The sequence below is a fragment of the Trichosurus vulpecula genome, chromosome 7, assembly GCF_011100635.1.
Source record: "Trichosurus vulpecula isolate mTriVul1 chromosome 7, mTriVul1.pri, whole genome shotgun sequence".
NCBI classification, from domain to species: Eukaryota; Metazoa; Chordata; class Mammalia; order Diprotodontia; family Phalangeridae; genus Trichosurus; species Trichosurus vulpecula.
In genome coordinates this window covers 47073129-47095967 of record NC_050579.1, presented here as the reverse complement: position 1 = coordinate 47095967, position 22839 = coordinate 47073129, and the positions used below count along the sequence as shown (strand labels likewise).

At 49.9% G+C, this 22839-nt stretch overlaps 1 protein-coding gene across 2 annotated transcripts; it reads right to left on the bottom strand.

Annotated features, from left to right (window-relative positions):
• Positions 1–304: 304 nt before the first annotated feature.
• On the bottom strand, positions 305–22392 carry ITGA10 (integrin subunit alpha 10). 2 transcript variants are annotated; one of them, XM_036765807.1, is made up of 30 exons: positions 22341–22392; positions 20768–20879; positions 20318–20427; positions 20048–20139; positions 19671–19785; positions 19250–19377; positions 18924–19072; positions 13609–13759; positions 13246–13411; positions 12809–12882; positions 12375–12519; positions 11836–11984; positions 11500–11643; positions 11164–11364; positions 10566–10696; positions 10185–10351; positions 9942–10084; positions 9641–9754; positions 9245–9330; positions 8377–8518; positions 7987–8079; positions 6919–6995; positions 6652–6741; positions 6100–6184; positions 5816–5929; positions 5167–5247; positions 4915–5028; positions 2716–2811; positions 2343–2456; positions 305–1900 (listed from the first exon to the last, which is right to left on the bottom strand). In XM_036765807.1, exons 1-30 carry the CDS (start codon positions 22390–22392, stop codon positions 1832–1834), a joined length of 3504 nt encoding a protein of 1167 aa, XP_036621702.1. In that variant the 3' UTR covers positions 305–1831. The 2 variants fall into 2 exon arrangements, with proteins under 2 accessions (XP_036621702.1, XP_036621701.1); XM_036765806.1 differs by lacking the exons at positions 19671–19785; positions 20048–20139; positions 20318–20427; positions 20768–20879; positions 22341–22392 and having other exon boundaries at positions 18919–19072; positions 19250–19324.
• Between the last annotated feature and the right edge of the window lie 447 nt (positions 22393–22839).

The following is a 22839-nucleotide window of genomic DNA, read 5'->3' as shown; positions in this document are numbered from 1 at the left end:
CCTATCTCTTGGTAGCTAGGCAAGGGTAGGATGAGACTCCGGGATGGGAAGGTGAATTGTAGATGGTGGGCTCAGTCTATGTGGAGGTTACAGGGCAGCCTCTGCAGTTAACTTCCTACTTCACAAATACATTTTGCTAGGGCTTGTGTGCCCACCAGAGTCCATTGTGTATAGGCCCAGTCTGGGACCACCACTCAGTTCAAAAATCTTCACATCTTATCATCTCTCTACACACACTGATTCAGCCCTCCAATAGCTTATTCCAGAAAATGTGGATGTATTCTTTTAAACACAACTTTATTTGCTTCAACCAAATGATGCCTAGACACTGAGATGGATTTTTAGCCCAGATCAGCTGGAGAAGCAGAATTATTGACCAAGATAATGGTCCTCTCCAGTGCTACCGTGGATGGTCAGAGGAAGCAGGAAGGAGGTGGTAATGGGGGCAAGAGGGGTAGATGAAGACATTTCAAGATGACTTAGATACCTGGAGCCCCACTGCCCTCAAGGGAAAAGCTTTGGGACAAATGCTATGGCTACAAACACTCTTATATTTTTCCCACCCCCATAGATGGCTAAGAGGAAACAATCTGAGGGGAATAAAGGGAATGAAAGATAAGTTTAGGAATCCCTAGTGGAGATCAGGAAATGGCCGGCAGACTACTTCTGACAAAGGAGCCCTCTGAGGTGCGGCTGGGGGACTAGGGGGAGGGTAGCCTGGGTGCCCTGGAAACATTTCCCAAGGAGAAAACTATGCTGCTGCACAAACAACCCTCCCAGAGCAAGTGAGGGCTTGCTTCCTAGTGACTTCACTCCACCCACTTCTACTTCTCCCTAAGGGGGGCGGACCCCAATCAGTCCACTGGTGCTCCCTGCCCTCTGGGGCAGCGGGGTACTGAATGACTCGCCAGCACCAATGAGCTTCCCATTGCCACCCTGGATTTTAGGAGACGATCTCCATAAGTGGCCAGGCAGGAATGTGACATTTGTGTTCTGCTTCCCTCATGGCATCCTGGCCGGTGGGGAGCTTGGCGATCCCAGAAACAGCCACATGGAGGCTCCTGGCCCCCAGAAACCACGGAGGCAAGCCAGGCTTCACTTGGAAAGGGGGAAGTGGGCGAAGCCGGGGGCAGCCCGGCCCCCCCCAGCACCTGAGGGTTGGAGGCTCTAGGCTGGCTCAGGTTTCAGGGGGGTGCCAATCTGCCTGTCTAAAGGCTCCTCTGTTCCTTGGCCTCGCACAGAATGTCTCTTGTGGCTTTTCCCCTCCCTCCTTTCTTCCTGTTGACTCTCCCCATCGGGCTCTCTGAATCACCAGACTCCACAGGAAAGCAGCAGATGTTGACTTTACTTTGGTGAAGCCCACGTCAGCTCCTCCAGTGGGGTGTCGGGTAGGAAGGCATGGAGGTGAGGGGGTGGGGACTGGGAGGAGGCTAAGCCCTATCCGGGGTGGGGGTGAGGGGAGAAAAAGAAAAGAGAGAGAGAAGTCTGGTCCAGTCCAGAGGTCTGCACACAAGTCTTTTGACTCCAGGGAACCCTGGCCCCCTGGGAATGGTGGAGAAAAGGCTGCCAAACAAAAGCCATGGTGTGGGCTCCAGGAGCAGGATCACCAGAGAGAGGCGGGGCACAAGGCAGGCTGGGTAGGAGGACTGTGGTGCCAATTAGTCTTGGCTGAGGCTGGGCCTCACTGCTTGATAGAAGTATCCCTAGGACACAGAAGTCAGACAGGGCTGCAGAGTTTGGAGGGGAGGGCCAGGGACTCCTTTTGTCCCACCTGGGCTCCCCTTCAAGTCTCTAGGGAGCACTGCTGAAGAGGCATTCATGGGGTCTTCTTCTAGCTTCCCTGATCCACTTTGTCATCTCCATCTTCTTCAGGTGCTTTCTTTCGGGCAAAGAATCCAAGCTATAGAGGACAGGTGATGAGGGCTGTTGTATTTTCCAAAGTCCTCCTTTACCCACAACCTCGAGGCATGACCACAGGCTACTTTCTCATTTGGGAGAACGGTGTAAAATACACAGGTCTACCCACCATCTACCCAGCCCTTTTCCTCTGCTCCTGCCCCATCCATTAAGCCTTAGACCCCTAGAGAGGCAGCATGGTACAGTGGAAAGAAGGCTAGATTTGGAGTCAGAGAACCTGAGTTGAAATCCTGTTTCTGCCACCTGTGTGACCCTGCGCTGGTCACTTAACTTTTGGGGGCCTCAGTTTCCTCACCTGTAAGGTGAGGGAGTTAGACTACATGCCCTCAAAGGGCCCTGGCAGCTCTAAATATGAGATCTTGTGATGCCCTACATACTTGGGATAATCCTCCTGCCCCTCCAATCTCCTGTGAATTAGTACGCACCTTCCAAAGGCAGAAAACAATGAGGGCCAATAATAACAGCCCTCCTAGGACACTGCCAACCAGGATCCACAGTGAGACAGGAACATGGCGGGCTTGGAGGACCTCCAGGAGGCTCTGGGGGAAAAGGACAGTCTTCTTTTTTGAATCCTCCAGCTAGTCCTCCCCACCCAACATTCTTCAAGAGTCACCCCAAGTAGATCCAACAACAGGGGAATATGAGGCCTCTCCAGAGAGGAATCCCTCAGGGTCCAGCAAAAGAAGCCCAGAGATTTGGCATTTACTCACTGGATTATCAGGGCAGTACACTGCAATGAAAAAGCTCGGCCATGCCCTGCACTGTATTCAGAGCACCAGGCCCACAGACACGACTCACCTCGCTCCACTGGGTGGCCTCTGTCAACTGCAGGACACTGCCCTCCTCAACCTCCAGTTTAAAGGTGCTGACCACAGTCACAAATTTGAACTTGGCCTATGGGGACAGGAAGTATGAAAAAATATTAGAGGGGTCTGTGGTCTGCAAGTGGGGCAGGGGTGGTATATGACTCCGAGTGTCAAGAACAGGCTGATCTACTGGATCCCTCATTGTCTGATGAAAGGATGAAGAAGAGGAGGGAGGAGAAGAGAAATGACATCATAGAGGGAAAGAGGAAGGGGGATGGGGCAGCCAGCCTAATTCTCCTAAAATACTGATTTTTATCATCTCATTCATTTGCTTCTTTTTCTCTGGTATCCTGTTACTACGTCCAAATTTATGGGCTCAGTTGTCAAGGGACTCCATCAACTAGTCTCACTTTGGGTGTCCGAATGTATCTCACCCTGCTCCTTCATACACATACACACACACACACACACACACACACACACACACACACACACCCATACCCCCCCCACACACACACACACTCTGCTCCAAACAACAGGTCTCCTCCCCCTTCCCATTCTCATTCCTACTTCTCTGCTTCTGCTTATAGTGAAACCCAACTGCCCCTGCCCCATCACCACCACCACCAATGCTTCCCCTTCTTTTGACCACTCCCTCTTTTCTATGAAATTCTATCGTCCTCAGAGTCTGAATCACATAGTTTGGCACCAAAGTTTAGTTCCGAAGTTTTGTCTTCCCAGCTAGATACTGTAAACCCTTTGAGGACAAGACCCTATACTACTATTCTTCTAAACTGCCTAGTGGCGAGTGGGGTGGGCGGGGTTGAACTTGGAACCAAGAAAGACCTTTCAATTAAATTGAATCCTGCCTGCCATAGATTTGTTGTTTGACCTTGGACACAGACTGAACTCCAATTTCCTCATATGTAAAATGGGGATAATTATATCTCTAGTACTTGCCTTACAGAGTTATGAGAATCAAATGAGAAAATGTAAAGCGTTTTAAATCTTAAGGTAATATGTCAACGTCAGCCATTACTATCATTAGAACAAGATGACAAAAGATTGGAATAGTCAATATTGGAAGCACTGTAGAAAGGCAGGCCCATTAATATCCTGTAAATTGGTCAAGCAATTTACAGAAAGCAATTTGAAACTATGGTTCATATCCAGAGGTCAACGATAAAATGAAAGGTCACAAAGGCACCAATATGTTTATGATGGCACCCCTGTGGCAGTAGCAAAGAACTGGAAACAAGGCAGATGCCTGCTGATTTTTAAATGGCTAAGCAAGATATGATATATGAATATAACGTAATATTAATTTGCTATGAGAATAAGTGACCATGAAGAGCACAGAGAAGCATAGGAAGGCATATAACTGATGCAAAGCGGAGTAAGCAGAACCAGTAAAAAATACACAAAATGGGGCAGCTAGGTGGTACAGTGAGTAGAGCATTGGCCCTGGAGTCAGGAGAACCTGAGTTCAAATTTGGCCTCAGACACTTGACACATTTACTAGCTGTGTGACCTTGGGCAAGTCACTTAACCCCAACTGCCCTGCCAAAGAAAAAAAGTAAAAAATATATATATATATACAATGACTACTTCAGTGTAAGTGAAAAAGACAACAAAAAATTGAAACTAAATGCTATGAAATGATAATGACCAAAGAAGAGAGATGAGAAAGCATTGCCCCCCTCCTTTGCAGTGGTAGGGGATATGGGTATGGTACACAAGGTAATGTCAGACTTATATATTGGTTAGTTTTGTTTGATTTCTTCCTTTTTCACTCTTTGTTAAAAGGGTTGGCTCCCTCGATAGGTGGGGAAGGGATATATTGAGAAATGAATGTGTTTAGAAGTAAGAGATGTGGAATTAGAACTGGCTAGGGATTGGACTGGTGATCTCATTGGTGTGGGGAGCTCCCAGGGAGGAACTGCCTTGTACCAATGCAGGTTGGCATCTTCTCTGCAGCTCCTCAGGCACCTAGGGCACTGAGATGTTAACTGACTGGCCCAAAGTCCATAGCCAATGTGTGTTAAAGGTGAAATTCAAGGCCAGCTCTCTATAGATATCACTAAAAATGTAAATTAGAGCAGGTGCTGAATAAGAGCCAAGGAATGGGTGCTGGGGAAAAGGAGGAGGTCAAGAAGGATGATGCAGCAGTGAAAGGGTAATTCTGGCTCACCCTTCGGAAGAATTCATCGTGGATGAGCCTCAGGAACTGCACAGAGATCTGGGACCCCCGTGGCAGGCGTCCAAGGTGGCATCGCACCACTTGGCACCAGGTGTTACTGCCGTTCTACCAGGAGAAAGGATAAGAAGGATTTTCTCCCTCCTCCCTCCATCCCGATCTCTATCACCAAGGCCCCCCCCCACCATTGCCTTCCAGGATTTCTATTTCTGGGGTCTCCCCTCCCCACTTGCCAGGGGCTCATACCAGGCGGCTGATGTACCGCAGGTCCTCAGAATGCACAGGAGCCATGGAGGGCTCGGTCAGGTTCTGCACCATGCAGCTGGCCTGGGAGAGGTAGGAATATGGAAGGGGAGGTCTCACTCAGACCACATACCAATGCCACACTGTCTACTCCCCGATGATCTTTTCACTATCTCTCAATCATAGGATCATAGATTTAGACACAGAAGGGACAAGAGGAATCATCTAATCCAACTACCTCATTTCACAGATGGGGAAATGGAGGCCCATAGAGGTGAAGGGACTAGTAGAAGGCCATACAGGGACAGGTAGGACATGAACTCCAAAGACAGAGTCCTTTCACTGTTCCATGCTGCCTCCTTGGCCTAGAAAGGGCCTGTGCTAAGCCCTAGGCCCGATCCAGAGTGACCCAAGATACCCTCATGAAAGTCACCCATTTCCTTCAAAGTTCACTCCTTATTCTGCCAAGTTCAAGCGCCAACATCAGCAGACGCAGGGGTGAGGGCAGCACCCAGAGTTTGTGACCTGGATAGAGAAATTCTGGAGAGCGGGGGTGCCCCGGAACTAAGGACGGAGAGAAGGTCATACAGGCGAGAAGGGCCAAGGGCTTCAAGGAGGAGGCAGTTCAGATGCACGGGGGGCTCAAACTTACATTGTCAGTGATGATCTGGGACAGAGACAGGAAGTAATTGCCCCCAAGGGCCACAGCTGGAAAGAAGGCAGAAATCAAGAGGCCAGTGATGGAATAGCAACCAAGGTTCTGTACCTGATGGGGTAAATGGGAAGGGGTGAGATTACAGAAAGGGAGGGGAGACTGCTCGCTCTACCCCTACCCACAACATATTCGTAGGCACCCAGAAAAAGAACCCCCTCTACCAATTCTCCTACCCTGTCCGGGGCTCCACCCCCTTTGCCCTGCACCCTCCTGTCTCTCACCCTTAGAGTGGTTTTGAACTCAGGGCCAGGACTCTCAGGGAGGGCCCCATATGGGTGAACCTCATATCGGTGCAGAGTGGACTCACTGCAGGGCCACAGACACGGACACCAAACCAGGAAGCACGAGATGTTGACCATGACACAGACACAAGGAGCAAATGGTCAGTACAGAGACACTGAATCATGGGAGGAAGGGCCAGGACAGGGACACAGAGATGGGGAGCAACCAAATACTACACAGAGAAACCAGGAGCACATGAAGCAGATACAGATATGCTATGACATGGACTTATTGCTAACTTCATGGCTGTAGCTGCAGGCCTCCTCCTCCCACTCCTGCCCCTAACCACCTCTATCACCTCCCACTGGAGCCTTACTCTGGGGAGGGGAGAGGGGACACAGAATGGGTACAGTTCAGAGTCAAAGTGGCTTGGGCGTAAGAGGTTTCAGAAAAAGAACATGATAGAGGGAGTGACGTGGAAGTCTGCAGGCCTGGGAGTCAGGGCTGGCTGGCCAGGGGACCAGAGGGGCAGGCAGGGCATTGGGCCATACCTGGAGACCAGGAGCTCAGGCTCATACCGGACATAGGCAGAGGCCTGGGCTGTGTTATCATGCAACGTCTCATTGGACTCCAGGCTGTTGCTGCAGAGGTAAGGGGAGAGTCACAATCTCTAGCTCCTTTTTAGAGACTTCTTCCTCAAGACTCCTTCAGCATTGTCCTTCCTTCCCCACCCACTCCCACCTCCCCGCCCCAGCCCTCCCCTTGCAGTGAAGGTTCCTCCCAGACAGGGCAGAGAAAAGAGGGGCCCAGATTCTTACCTGGTAGCAGCCAGCCTCACAAGGGCTTGACTCAGGATAGAAGAGCAGCTGAATTCAAACTCCATGAGGAAGGTCACCTGGGTTGGGGGCGAAGGGATCAAAGGCCATGAGGTCCAAGGCCAAATTGCCATCCTATTTCCAATGTTCAACTTTCAGTGCTAAGCTCTGGGCTGCAAAAGTCCAGAGAGTGACCCAAAGATCCCCCAAAAGCCTCAGGGGTCTCTCGAAACGAGGGGGTCTTAACTTTTTTCCTGTCATCAACCTTGTAGGCAGAGTGGCACACAATCTCACAACCATCTTTTCAAATGCATAAAATAAAGTGCCAAGGATAACAAAGGGGGTTAGAGGTTAATCAAAGATGTCACTTTTCCCCCACACAAGTTCAAGGACCCCCAACCCCTATTCAGGGGCCCCTTGTGGGGTGTCTATGGATCCCAGTTTAGGAACCTGGGCTTTAGGTCTACCCCAGGCGTTCTACCCTGGAATCCCACAGCCTGCCTTCATCCCCTGCCCACTCCAAAGGACTCCTTGCCTTCAATTCTCCCACCCTACACTCACCCACATCCCAACATTCCCCTTGTCCCATCTCCCTAAGAATTTCCTCATTCAAAGTGGATAGCCTTGTGGCAGCAGGTGGCCCAGTGGAGAGAGCTCTCGGCCTGGAAGTAGGAAGACCTGAGTTCAAATCTGACTTCAGACACTTCCTAGCTCAGAGTGTGTGTGTGTGTGTGTGTGTGTGTGTGTGTGTGTGTGTGTGTGAGAGAGAGAGAGAGAGAGAGAGAGATAGAGAGAGAGAGAGAAAGAGAGAAAGAGAGAGAGAGAAAAAGAGAGAGAGACAGCGATAGACAGACAGACACCCTGGGCAAGTCATTTAACCTCTGTTTGCCTCCACTGTAAAATAGGGATAACAGCACCCCCCTCCCCCAGGTTGTTGTCAAAATCAAATAAAATAATATACATATTCTTTAAAGCTCTCAGCGCAGTGCCTAGCACAATGTGAGCACTATAAATGCATATCCCCTTCCCTTCCCCCACAGTCCATCGGCCTGCTCCCAGCCTCTGACTCACCTTGGCCCCGGTCTGGAAAACGGGGTGCCCTATACTACAGAGCTGGGCGTGTGCAGAAGTGGAGGCACACTCCACCTTGACCGTGTTGTCCTTCTGGGGACAGAGAGTTCATGTGTCAAGGAGACTGGTGTGAGAGAGGCCTCAGCTTTAAATGATTCTCTCTCTTCCCCATGTCTTTTATTTCCTCTTCCTCCCTTGTAAATCCCCAGACATCCAGGGCCCAGAAGGGTGAGGCTGACCAGGAAGAAGCTGTTTCCTTCATTCTCCCCACCTCCACCCCAAGGGGCACCCGAAGGGCAGTGGGACTCGCCAAGTGAGATTTCTAGTTCCCCATTCTTCTCCCCTTCCTCTCAGGGCCTCTGCTCCTACTCTCGCCCCCACCCAGAGCACCTGAGGCATGAGGCTAGCCAGGTGGAGGCTTTTGGAGAAACTGAGGCTCAGGTTAGTACTGTAGGCATTCTCCTTTCTGTTCTCAAGAGTAGCTGACACGAGCACCTTCTGCCGCCCACCTCGAACCACAAATGGCTTTTTCCTGAAGGCAGAATCGGTGAACTAGTCAAGGAGCTGGCAGGGGAGCTCCAGGGGTCCCAGAAACCCCACTAGATCATTTAATTCAATCTTACTTTACAGATGCAAAAACTGAGGCCCAGAGAAATGTAAAAGGCTTGGACAGTCCACACAATGATCTGGTACTGGAGTCATCCCTAAGACCGTTGCCTCCTGACTTCTAAATCAGCCACTATCTAACTATCACATCCTTGAGAAAAGCAAGGGCTACCCTGTTTGTATTATTGAATCTCCAAACCCTACTGCTTGGCACATAGTAGGTGTTTAAGAAAGAGGCATCCAGGTGGCCCCATGGGTGGGGTGCTGGGCCTGGAGTCAGGAAGCCCTGCATCCCAAGCCTGCCTTCCAGCACATGAATGCTGTGTGACCCTGGGCAAATCCCTTCACCTGGCCTAGCCTGCTTCCTCACCTGTAAAAGGAGGACAATAACAGACCTGCCTCCTCAGATATTTTCGAGGCTAGAAGTTTACATGTGTATCTACATACACCAACACATACATATATGTACATATATACACACATACACATATATACACATATTTAAAGCACACTGGAAATCTTAAAGCGCCATATAAACGCTGGCTATTATTACAATTGTTTGTTGATTGACTGACACGCCACCCCTCGCTCCCTTTCCCCCTCCTGTCCATCCATTTCCCTTCCATTTGACCCCAGTTTGCTTCTATCACACCTGGAGCCTCGGATGTCCATGTCTACCCTCAGTACCAGGTCTGTATCGCACTCATTATCGGGCCCACAGTCCTTTGAGAAAGGTACCTAGGGAGAGGCAAAAGGGTATAAAGAGATTCAGGGGAATATAAAAAGGGTTAAAAGCCCAGGAGAAGCCAGGAAAAGAGGAGCAAGGAGAGAATACGAGGGCAGGAATTAGTAGGAAGGACTGCACATATCATCCCAAGGTTAGCTGTCACGCCACTCTGCTGGCTCCCATCTCCTCTCTCTCCCCTGCCCCACGATGGAATTGATGGCACCGGGGCAGAGGAGGTGTAAACAAAGTCTGAAGGGAGGATCGGGGCAGGCAGAGGAGTGTCAGAAGCCAAGATCAAGGTGGGGACTGGGGGTTACTAACCAACTTTCGAAGGGAAGTGGGTGAGTCTTCATCTAGCACTGGTCTTGGCTTTGTGGTGTTGTCCAGCACAAAGGTCACAGCTAGGGCCACTGGCCGGAGGTAGTCAGATGCATCCTGAGGGGAGTAAGACCAAGGATCATAGTAAAACAGAATCAAGGGACCCAGAGCCCTGACTCCTTTCACACCTCCAACTTGATTCTCCCCCAGTGGCCTCCTAGAGTCTTAGTCATTTTGAAACTACTTTCTCCAGGGATGCTTCCCCCAGTTGTCTGCCATCTCCAAGCCTCAACCCCTTCCTCACGAGCACATGGAAATGCAGCTGCTGACAGGTGACGTTCCCTACGCTGACCCTCAGCCGCCGGGTGGGCAGCCTCTGGCCAAAGCCATCAAATGCTGCCCGGGCCCCGGCTGTCCACTCATCCAGAGAGGCAGTGAACCGGACGTCTAGAGAAAAGAGTTAGAAAGAAAAGGGTAAGGGCTAGAGGAAAGCATCTGGGACACGGAAGGGGTTATGGGCGAGCTCATACGCCTAGAGATGGCTTACAGAAGCGGCGATTCCAGCGCCCTGGAGTTCGGGAGGTTACTTGGAAGCAGAGGTCAGCAGTCAAACAGGCGGCGTCCTGGCCATGTCGCTGACAATCCCGCCGGACTACACTGACTGACGGCGGAGTCACAGTTAGCGATGGGGCCAGTTGGACAATGGGGCGCGAGCTAGTGAAGTTGAGGGAAAGACCCCAGAGGTATGGGATGAGAAATGTATGGGAGGAGACCCTACCAAGACCGCCTCCCCAAGATCTCCAATAGAGATGACCTCGAGTTCCCCTAAAACCTGAGATTCTATAATTCTATGCCCCATTGTTCTTCCTCCCTGGGAGGAGCCCCCTCTCCCCTAGAGAAACCTGGCACTTGACCTCCGGCCCCACACCTGAGAAGTACAGCTGCCCCCTGGGCCCCCACGGCAATATCCACTAGCTCATCCCCATCAAGGTCCAGTCGTCCATCTACACTTCGGCCAAAGTAGCTGAGTGGCTGAGGCATGGAGGCAGCTGAGATTCGCTGGGAGGAGACAGGAAACAAGAGACTGGGGCAAGGTCTCTCAGACAACACCTTACCCCTTGCCTGGCATTCTTCTTCCTGGCTCTCCTCTGATCCTCTCATTAACCATTACCAGGAATGGGGGTCACAAGAACATCCCCCATACCTCTCATGGCACCACTCCCCCTGTACCTCACCAAGATTTCTACCCCATCTCCACTCCCTATCAATTCCACCCAGGTTTGAAGAGGGTCTAGAGCTAGATAATCTCAGGAACATGATACAGATTCAGTTCATACAGGGACCTGAATGTAGGTTCTGGAAGAGTAGGGTTCTAGCCCTCAATCCGACCTTAGCTAGCTGCTTGACCTTGGTCAAGTCACTCAACTGTAAAATGAGAGAGTTTGACTCAAGGATCCCCAAATTTTCCAGAGCAGTGAAGGAATATAAAATAATCCCCAATATAACATTCCTCGGGATCCTCTAACCTGCGCAGGGTGGGCTCGAATGCCACCCTCAGTCCCATGGTAGAGGTAGAGTGCTCCTCTGTGTCCGTCTTCAAGGGGTGCTCCCACAGCCACATCTGCAAAGCCATCCTGGTTGAGGTCCGGCAGGGCACCCATCGCAAAGCCAAACCGGGAATCCTGGGGAGGGTCCGGCTGCAGCGTTCTCCAGAGGAGCAGCAGGGGCTGTAGGAAAGGGTGACAGGCTGCACGTCCCACCCCCACAGACCAGCCTCGCTGGTGTCTCTTCTCTCCCCACTCCAACCTGTCCCAGGTATTCACGTTTCCGCGTTGCCTCTGAAGTATCCTAACCCTACTCACCTGGCCCACTAGGTAGACGTACACTCGTCCTGTCTCCCGGTACTGGGGTCCCAGGTACATAGGGGCAGCCACAAGCAGAACATCAGTCACCCCATCACCATCAGTGTCCACGGGGCAGAGTTCACTGCCAAAGTAGGAGCCAATCTGGAATATGGGGAAGGAAAAAGAGTGACCCAAGAGTGGGAGGGAACCTGAAACCCTAATACTGCTTCAGCCCAGTGGCTGGGGACCACCTCCCAGTGGATAGATCTCGACCGTAGTAGACTTCATCACAGAGTTCTCCATTGGATGGCAACTCTCATCCTTGCTCTGGCATGCCTCCTGCCATGTCCACACCTGCTCCCCCTGGAGGCTCTGGGCAACATTCATAGTCCCATCTTTCCTAAGCTGGAAAGCGATGACCTTTCCACGATGCTTAAACCGAGGAGCTCCAGAGAGAAACAGCCGTCGTCCACCCAAGAGGATCAAGGAGGAAACTGAGTAACCTAGAAGTGGGGTGACAGGAGTGAAGAGAAGGAAGGCAGAGAGATATCATGGAGTCAGGGTAGCAGGAGACACTGGGGAATCAACAGAGGAGCAGAAAAATTTTAATAATTTAGGGAGAGGATTCAAAAGGCAAGTGGTATATCCCATGAGGTAATCTATCTAACACTCTTTATAAAAATGCAATTTTATTTTCAGTTCTGAATTCTCTTCCTCTCTCCCTTTTCCTTCCCCCCTATATTGAGAAGGCAAGAAAAACAAAACCCATTACAAACACATATAGTCATGCAAAATAAATTCCTACATTAGTCATGTCAGAGAGACAGAGAAACATGCTTCAATCTGTCCTCGGAGTCCATCAGATCTCCATCTGAGATCCACCTAACACTTACCCAGGTAGGCAGCATGGTTCTGTAAAGCAGAAGGGAATTCATCCTCCAGGGCTGTCCGAGGGGGAAAGAGGCGGTGGCCCTCCTTTAGCCATAGCACTGAGCCCCCCCAGTCATAGGCCCCCACCATTCCAAAGAGGATCCCATCCTGCGGGAATGGGGAAATACTGAGGAGTCATAGGGATTCCGGAGAAGGCAAAAGGATTCACAGGGAAACATTCATCTATAAGAGGGAAGGGGTAGCTGAGGGGGGCCTGGGAAATTCATCTAGAACCTTCACCCTTCAAAGAAGGGCTCACTTAGGAGGGATAAGGTCACTGAGGGCAGGTTCTGAAAATCAGTCAGCTAGAAAGAGATTCACTGAACAGGTGAGGTTGGGGGATGAGTCATCTGAACCAGAGGCTAGAGGGGGTCGCAGCAGCCACAGAATATCTGACCTTTAGCTGGTGAGTAGAGAAGCCGATCTGAGACATCTCGAGTCCGAAGGAGCTTTCATTCTCCCCGTGGGAACCTGGGGTAAGAAAGAAAATCAACAGAATGAAATGAGACAGAGACAGGGCCTAGGCCAGGACGGTGATGCATCCAGTCTCCTAATTCTCTCAATCCCAGTTTCCCTGAACCAAATACCAATTCCCACTAAAATCATCCTTTTCAATGCTTTAAAGTTAAAGCCGCTCAGCTCGGCATTGGGAACTTCCTAATTAGAACTGTCCCAAAGTGGGATGGACGCCTTCATCAGGCGTCCCCTTCACGGCAGAGGCTTTCAAAGAGGGGCTGTACAGGGATGCTGGGGAAAGGCTCGGGCTCCGGAGGAGGAGCTGAACCAGAGGACCTGGGAAGAAGGTCTTTCAGACTCTCAGACTCCACATCCTACCCTCCAGTCCAAAGATGCGGTCCCCTAGGGCATCCACGATGTCAGTCAGTGCGGCCTCATCTGTGACGTTGAAGAAGAATCTCTCATCCGGATCACTAGCAATGGTCCTGATTTCCCGAAGGAAGGAGCTAGGATCACGCTGCCTTCGGATGTAGTGACCCAGGACCTAGGTGAGATCACAAAACTCAGAGATGCAGTGCCAAAGGGCAGTGAGACTTTGGGAGTCAGTGCAGGGAATGCAAAGCCAGCATTTGCAGAGGTGTGAGGTGGCATGAGCTGTCAGTGGCCCCCTTTTTTTCCTAAGGAAGTCCTCCCTCCCCAATATGTCCACCTTCCCAACCCTACCTCCCCACTGTTTCTTACAGCAATCCCATATCGGGTCACACTGCCAGCCTCACAGGCCTTGAGTGCTGCTGGGAGCTCCTCCCCATCATGTGATTCCCCATCTGTGACAACAACTAGCAACCGGGCAGCCTCTGGCCGGCCCCCTCGAGAGGGACTGAATCCTTCTGTGCTGGGGTAGGAGGGAAAGAAAAGAAGAGGTGAGACACTGGAGTCTTCTGCCTCACTCCTCCGACACACAGACAAACTGGTAGAAAGAGACAGGGGCCAAAGGATCTAGGAGTCAGTGCCATTGACTTAACTCTTGTTGTATGCATAACTGTGTGGCAGGTACCATGGCAGGAACCAAAGAAAGACCCAGTCCCTACCTTCAAGGGAGCTACAATCTGGCTTCCCTCTGTCCCACCCAATTAGTTACTAAGCCCTGTAGGTTTTCTCTCACTTATATCTCTCCAATCCACTCCCACCGTCCTGTCCTCCAGCAGGCCTCATCATCAACGTCCTGATGTCACCTACTAATAGGTCTCCCCACCTCTATTCTTCTCCCTCCATCTCCGTCCGTCATACCTCATCAGACTAATATTCTTTATGCATAAGATTGGCACCATTACGGCTACTGCAGAAGGCTTCTTCTGTTATTGTTGTTGTGGCTGAGCTGGGTGGCCCAGTGGATAGAGTACTAGGCTTGAAGTGAGGAAGACCTGAGTTCAAATCTGACCCTGGACAAGTCCCTTAACCCTGTTTGCCTCAGTTTCCTTAACTGTAAAATGAACTGAAGGAAATGGCAAAACGCTCTTTGCCAAGAAAACCAAAAATGGGGTAACGAAAAGTCAGACACAACTGAAATGACTAACAGCAACGACACACACGAGACTGGCCATGCCAATACACCCAAGAGATTTCAGAGGAATACTAACAGCTATCGCAGGGGGCTCTCACTCTAGCCCCCCGTGGTTGTCTGCTGGTCCATTGCAAAGATTCAGGATAGTTCGGTATAAGAAACGCTGAACAATCAGTGCCAAAAATGATCCTGTTTACTGTGTCTATAGGCTGCTTCAGAATGTGGTGACCGGGTGAAGGGCGAAATCAGGAATTTGGGGGATGGACAAAGTTAATAGCAGCTCTGGCCTTTGTTTAACTATGGAGTCCCACCTATGTGGAGACAGGAGCCCATGGGCTCAGAGAAAGCCATGGAGAAATGTTTTAGCATCCAGCCAAGGCTGTGAGAAGAGGCCCAATAAACTTACAAAGCAGTGGTGGGATGAGTCAAACTGCCTCCCTCCTCCTTCTGCACCCTCAACCAATTACAATGAGAAAAGATTTCAAAGTGTGATCTAGAAGCAAAGACAACACCTTGCTTCTCCACCAATCATTGCCCTAGAATCCCTGGGAAGTAAGGAAAATTGGTGAAATGTTACTGATATACATCAGAGATGACACTTTTCTATTTTTTATAAAGAAAATACAAAGGCATCTATGTTGCTGCCCACCTGTGAATTGACCTGACACTGCAGACACTCTCTGGGTTGGGGGGGGGGGCCTACCTCAAGACAAAGACCTAAGAATTGACAGTACTTCCTGTCTTTAGCCATTCTTGGTTTGCTGTAAAGAATATCTTTAGGTAATCTTGTTCAGAGATCTAAGTTTGGGCATAGGTTCTCTTTTTTTCCTTTCCTGGTAAGTATGCTGATTGACTAACAGAAATCATCCATTTACAGTGGGTAGGAGAGGAGCTAGAGAGAGGGAGAGAATTTGGAACTAAAAATTTTTTTAATCGATGTTAAAAATAAATAAAATTTTACAAATCAGCCATTCAGGAAGGCATTGGTTGCTAAACACAGGAAGCAAAATGGTTAGAATTTGATGTTTTCATTTTTGTTTTAATGAAAATCTTGCAGACCTAGAAAACAGCAATAATTATCCCACCTAGTTAGGTTACACGTGCCCCCCCCCATCATGTGGTGCCCCCATCTCTCCAGCCCAATCTACATGTTCTATGTTTCAGCCAAGCTGTGTCCCTAGAACGCACCTGCTATCTTCCTATCTCAATGCTTTTGCTCAGGTTACTTCCTGAGCCAAACAGAATACTCTGTTTTCCCTATTCTAGGCTCTCTCTTCTTTCAATATTTTCTCTCATGGCACTTAATAAATGCTTGTTAAGACTGGCTGGCTGGCGATTTTATCACCTCCATTGGGTTCAATAACCACCTTTACCAGGTGGTTCCCAAATGTACACATGGTATCATAGAGTTAAAGGGCAAAGGACCATAGAGGTTGAGTCTAAGCCTCTCATTTTACAGAGGAGAAGACTGAGGCCCAGAGAGGTTGAGTGATGTATCCAGATTAATGGTAGTTAAATGGCCAAGGTGAGATTCACACCCTGCTCTTCTTGACTACAAGTCAGAAGCTCTCTCCTCATCTCTCTTCTAACATCATCAACTACCTGCTGGGCATTTCCATCTTGACGTCACATAGGCATCTCAAACTCAAGGTACCTAAAACAGAACTGATGGTCATTCTCCCCAAACCCGTCCCTCCTCCTAATTTCTCCATTTTTGTCTAGGGCACCACCATCCCTCCAGGCACCTAGGTACAAAGCCTCAGATTCATCTTAACTCTGCACTCTCCCTCATCCCCCATGCCCAATAAATTGCCAAGTCCAGTCGATTGAACCTCCACAACGTTTCTCCAATTCGTCCCTCTGTTTGCGTTCAGATAGCTTTGGGGGTCTCTAGGATAAAATACAGACTCCTCTTTTTGTCCTTAAAGCCCTTCACAATCTGGCACCCATCTATCATTCCTGCCTGAGATAGACACTAGGTGTTCCAGTTGAATCGGCCTACTTGTTCCCCACATAGGGCACCCCAACTTTAGTCTCCATTCCCTCACAGGCTGATCCCCAGGCCCGGAATGCTGTCTCCTCAATGAAACCTTTTTTGATCTCCCACATTAGTAATGGCCTTTTACCTGAACACCTCACACTTGTTGTGTACCTCTCTGGTACATCCGTCACCTGTTACATGTATTTATTTGTCTATGTATTTCATTGCCCTCCCAGACTGTGAGCTTTATGAGAGCAGTGAACCACTGATCTAAGCTTTGCATTTCCCCTCCCCCAGAAGAATGCTTTGCATACAGTAGACACTAAATATATGCTTATTGAATTAAACACTAGACAACATACTAGAGAAACTTACGGAATGTATTAAGAAGTTGAAATGGTATAGTATATTAGGATACAAAGGTAGCGGCTCAGGAGCTGATGGGGTTGGTCAAGGAAGGTTTTCTGGAAGAAATTAGTTTTGAGCCAAATTTTGAAGGAAACAACAGAGAACACAGATTTTTGGAGAAATAAGGGAGTGGGACGAACACCTGCCTGATCGCCTGGATTATTAAATCCATCTTTTGCCCCCTTTAAAAACATCAGAACACTGACACATCTCCAGTCCCAGAGCTCCTCTCCTGTTTGCCACAGCACCTCAGAGATAACCGATGACTTCTCAGCACCTCAGTGAACAATTCAGCCTCTCTCTCTAACCTTCTTCCAAAGTCTTATTTCTGTCGAGAGCATCGCCTCAGATCCCGGTACCCGGGTTGGCAGGCTCAGCTTCACCTTCGACTCTTCCCTCTCCATGCCCATCCCCCACACCATCGCCAGTGAATGGATACATATTGCCAATGCTTTGCCTTATACCCTCCCAGTATCTTTCATACAAGGCACCTCCTCTGGAATCATCCTCTCATCACATTAGTTCAATGTCATTGACACTCACCTGCACTAATTGTCATTATAACAGCTTCCAAATTAGCCTTTCCAATCTCCCCTTCAAATACCCTTCCAGAATACTCTTTCTAAGGCACAAGTCTGACCACGCGTGTCATTCACCTGCTCAAAACCTATTGTTTCAATGATCACATAAAACTTAGCCTGGCATTCAAGGCCCTCAGAGATCAGGATTCTACCTACGTTTCCAGACTCATGTCACATCATTCCCCTTCAAGGACTCTACATTCCAGTCAAACTGGACTAACAGCTCTTGAACTCAGCGCTCTGGGCAGTCCCAGGAGCTAGAATGTGTCTGGCAGGTGCCTCCCCATCTTCGCATCCCTCTTTCAGATTCTTTAACTCCCTTCAAGGCTCTGCTCAAGGGTTACCTTCCCTGTGGAGCCCTCCTTGAAGCCACCAGCTATTGGTGCCTTTTCCCTCCTTAATCACTGCTATAGACCTTTGTCTGATTTCTCCTTTGTCCGATTCATTCACTGACATACGTCGTTCTTTTTTGTTCTTATCCGTGCACATGAACGCAAGCTCTTTGGAAACAGGGCTATTTCATTTTTGTCCTTGTGCCTGGCACATAGCTGGCTTAACCTACATTTGTGGAATTGAACGTTCCTTGACACAGGAAACGGAAATAAAATAAGATTTGGGAAGCTCTGTGTTTTTTTCTGTCACCTGCTAGCATCCTCCCATCCTCCCCAAGTAAGCAGCACATCTATCCCTTTCTGGTTGTTCTTGCCTCTAAGGCATATTTTTTAAAAGCCTTTCTTGTTTTTAGCAGTTATCATAAGTCTCAGTTGAAGGCCTGCAGAAATGGGAAGATAAGACCGCCATATTCAACTATTCAAAGGGACAGTAATATGGCACACGTGGTGTTGATTTTGGAGAAGGAAGGGACCTTCGAAGTGATCTTTGTGAACCTCTTGGTTTTTTTAGGGACCAGAGAATTGAGGTGAATTTCCCAAAGTCACACAACTAGTAAGTAACTAAGCCAGGATCTGAAACCAGGTCCTTTGCCTCCTATCCTTTTTCCACTAGGTGGTCTTAGACTTGTTCTGCTTGGCCCTAGGAGGAAAAACTGAATTAAATGGGCAAAAGTTTGCAGAAGGCGAATTTCATCTCAATATGAGGAAGAACTGCCTAATACTTAGAGCTTTTAAAAAATGGGATGTATAGTACAGAGTTTCCCATCACTGGAAATATTCAATCAGAGACTGGACAGCCACTTGTCAATGAGATAACGGGGGGATTTATATTTTAGGAAGAATCTGGAGTAGATGATCTCTAAGGTACCTTTCAAATCTATGACTAGGATCAAACAGATTAAATTTGTCTAAGAGAGAGAAATAGGAAAAAAAACAGACATGAAACAGAAACTTAGAAAGGGGGCATAGGGAAAGAATTGTTAGGATTCCCAATTGACCTGCTTCTGTTGCCTTCCCATCCGCATCGACAAGCACAAGCTTATTCTCTCCCCAAATCCTTCCCAACACCCCAGTCTTCCTCGTGGCCCCAGGACCTCCCCTACCCTCCCTCCATAACCCCTCCCCCACCTCACCAAGCCACCATTATTGCCTGCGCTGTGTGGGTTTCTCGCCCTTCTCTTCGGCTCAGGTTCCTCGCAGCTCTCACGACCTCTTCCTTGGTCCGGAAATCTCCCAGTGACCATTCATGTACAGCAGTCTCACCATACTGAACCAGCCCAACCTGCAGAGGGACAGCTTTGGTGATGCCTCTGCTGTCTGCGATGGTCCTGCTGAGGGGGTATGGGTCCTGAAATCCCCCGCCCCCCTGCCCCCGAACTTTCCTTCAACTTTCCAGTGTGGCCGTGTCTCTGGTGCTGGCCACAGATTGACCCCCCCACATTAGGCCTTCTCTCCTCACCTGTATCTGTTCAGGGTCAATGAACAGCCTCCCCACCAGTCTCCGAAGGAAAGTCCGAACCTCAGCCCAGGGGTAGATGCTGTTGGAGCCATCCAGGACAATGACCACATCCATGTAGGTAGGGCAGCCTAGATTTTTGAGGCAGGGGAATGGTAGGCTAAAGGACATCAGGGCAAGAGTGTGGCTTGGAAACACTAAGAGAATGTGGGTAAAAACCCTAGCTTTGCCTTTTACTAGCTGCGCGACCTTGGGTAGGTCCATCTTCATCATCGGTAAAATGCAGGTATTAACACCTACTTCACAGTGTGACTGTGAGGACCAAATAGTATTTGTAAAGTGCTTAGCCCAGTATCTGGCACACAGCAGGGACTTAATAAGTGCTTGCTCTCCTCCCTTCCCCCACTCCCTTGCCCTGGCTCACGCTGTGCAGTGGGTGCTAAACTCCCCCAGGGCCGGAATGAGGCATCCACTTGGGCGCAGATCCCAGAGCTGTACACGGAGGTACCACAGGCACGAGACCACAGTGGGGCGCAGGCCTGAGGGAGGGAAAACAGGGTGGAAATGTCATTCCCAGATCCCAGGGCAGCATCCCAGCCCCCATTCTCAAGGCCCCCCCTAGAAGGTACAGACACCCCTTGTTCCCCATGATGTCTAATATTGCTAAAACCCCACGTATTTGGTCCTTCGCTATTCTCCATGCCATTAACTTTCTGACCCCCCTCCCCAATAGCTCCCCTGCCCATTGACTCCCCTGATCATTAACTCCCATGATTCCCCCGCCCCTCACTCCCACCTCACCATGAATCCCCCATCCACATCAGTTTTCAGCAATGACATGCCAAGGTGCATGTTCACAGCCGGACTCGATGAGTTTCCCAGTGGATAGTCACCTGGAGGTGATAGTGAAGTTGGGGAACACAGGTTTATGGGTCATGAGTTCAGAGGGAAGGAGTATTTAGGAAGTCACAGGAAGAGAGGCTTATTAGGGGGTGGGGAGGTTGAGAACAGGAGGTCAGGAAAACTAGGGACTCAGGGTCAGAGGGTAGAGAGGGAGGGGCATCTCCTTACCCAGGTGGCCCTTGGCACATGAGGCATTAGGCTGCTCCTCCACGGGACAGAGATACACATCCCCCCTCCTGTCCCCTAAAGGTCCATCCCAAGGAGCACCCACCAACATCCTGTGGGACAGAGGCGGTGTGTAAGAATAGGGAGCATGGGGAAATGGGATAACCCTAGAGGCAAAATGAAGAGGGGATCCGATGCCAGAAGCCCTAGTTTGTGACCACCCCAGTTTATTCCTCACTTTAAGCATTCCATCCCTTCTGAAAACAATTGAATGACCTTATTATTGGTGGCTCACGTGGGACAATCCTGGCCCAAGCCAAGGTCTACCCTGCCGTTTCCCTGTTGCAGCTTCCCCTTAATCAGTACCAACACAATCCTAGCCCCTTTTCCTCCCTTCTTGCTCGGGTTCCTTTCAGCATCCCAATACCCCATGTCCTCCCAGGCTTCCCTCACCATCGACGTCCTCCCCCCACATGCTGCAAGATGCTGTATCCAAACTCGGCCTCAGGTGGCCCTTGAAACAGACGAGGATGACCATCATCCAAGTTGAAGGAGGAACAGAGACCTGGGAGGAGGAGGAGGGAGGGAGGGAGGATCAGTCACAAGGTGAAGGGCTGGGGGTAGGGGGGCAGGAACCACAGAAGCGGCCGGCTAAGGGAAGAGACTGTGGGACAACTTGGCTCAAGTCTGTCCGTCCCTCTCCTTGGCTGTCTCCTGAATGTGGGTCTCTGTTACAACGTTTCCATCTGTGTGTCTGTTGGCCCAAGGGTATAGTCTTCTGCCTTGTGTTTATATCCAGATGTCCTGTTCATCCTGTCTGTGGCCCTTAGCCACAATGACATACGCAGCTGTGGATTCATTCCCGCCCCCGAAATCTCTTTCGCAGAATCAATCAAAAAGGTCAGATTACTCACCCCCACTTCTCCTCCCTCCCTTCGCCCAACCTGTGACGCTTAAACAAGGGAAAGGGGTTGGCAGTTTTCTGTGGCACCAGAAAAAGCCCCAGCCCCTATGGGGTCCAGGTTTTAGATCTGAACCTCATGGGAAGACGAAAGAACACTGAGGGATATTTGTCTCTCAAAAGTCCTCCATGTTTATACATCTCTCCATCCTTCAGTGTCAGTATGTCTTATGGATGCACACAGAGATTGCTATGTCTCAGGACTCAGCCCCGGAAACCTCAGTAGCAATTACTCGGGTGGGGCAGCCTGCCCACACACAAATTTCTCTCTACCCCCACCACAGGGGTCCCAGTTCACCACCACCCTTCTGCTTTCCCAGCACATCAAGATCCCACCCCCTAACTAGAACCCTGTCACTCTCTGAATAATTTAGTCCCCTCCTAGGGACCCCACATCGTGTCCTAGCTGGTCCCCTCCTTCCTAGCCCAACCTCTCTCCAGGTTCAGAGTGGGTATTTTGGGAAACATAGATTATAGGGGAAAGCCAAGATCCCCTTAAACCAAGGCTGAATCTCCACCTTTTAGGGTTCCCTCCTAACTTCCCAGACCATCCCTCCCCCTACTCCCTTCCTAACAAATGCCTTTTCAGAACAAAGGAGTGTCTTCAGTTCACTCTAGACACTAGGAAGTCAATAGGTAGGGTGGAACCGCATGTGGTCCATTGGCCAAATATTCTCAGGATGCTAACCACTCAGGCCAAGAGCACTTCAAACCCCTAAGAGGACCCTGAGGTTGAGGGGTCACATGGGAGAACTCTGGGTGTAGTCATTGCCTACCCCTGCCCTACTTTCCAGAAGTTTGGGCACCAATTCCAGATAACTAAGCCAACGATTTCACTAGAACTATAGGAATTCTCTTCTAATATCACCTTGGGAGGAGAGGGAATAATCAGAGTCCACAGATAACATGGATTCACAGTCACTCTTTTCAAAGCCCTGTCTTTAGGGATCTCACCAGTAGGTGCCCCCTCCCCCGCAAAGTACATTTTTAACCTTGAAGGTCCCAGCCCCATGCCATCCCACATACTCACTCCCCACCAAGGCCCGAACAGTTAACCTCCCTCACCTGCCAGGAGCAACAGGGGTAGAGTGAGGTGACGGATGAGGGAGAGCTCCATTCCTGGCTGTTCTTCTGTCTCTCTGAGGAGTCCTCTGTGCTCCTGTCCCGTTTTGTTTTCTTTACTTACCCTCCTGTCCCGCCCCCTCCCATTGGCAGCTAAAAATAAAGTAGGACTGGCCAGGAGGAGGGATGCTGGGGAAGTTGGAGGGAGCCCCATGCCAAAGCAAGGGGCCATCTCACTGAGCTTCTCAGCCTCCCCTGCTGCCCTCTGGTGGCCTCATCGGGAAGGCCAGGCAAAGACATCTTCCGTTGTTCATCATCTGGCCTCTCCCATTCTCTGTCATTCAGTTTGTTTCTCTCATTGCAGAGGGTGTTTTTATTCATCTGGGATATGCAAGGTAAGAGTACTGATAGAGGCCGAGACCCCTCCCTGCCCCACAAAGCAGGATTCATTCTGTCACAAGCTGTGGTACGGACCTCAAGCTGTTTCTATTCCTGATTCTGT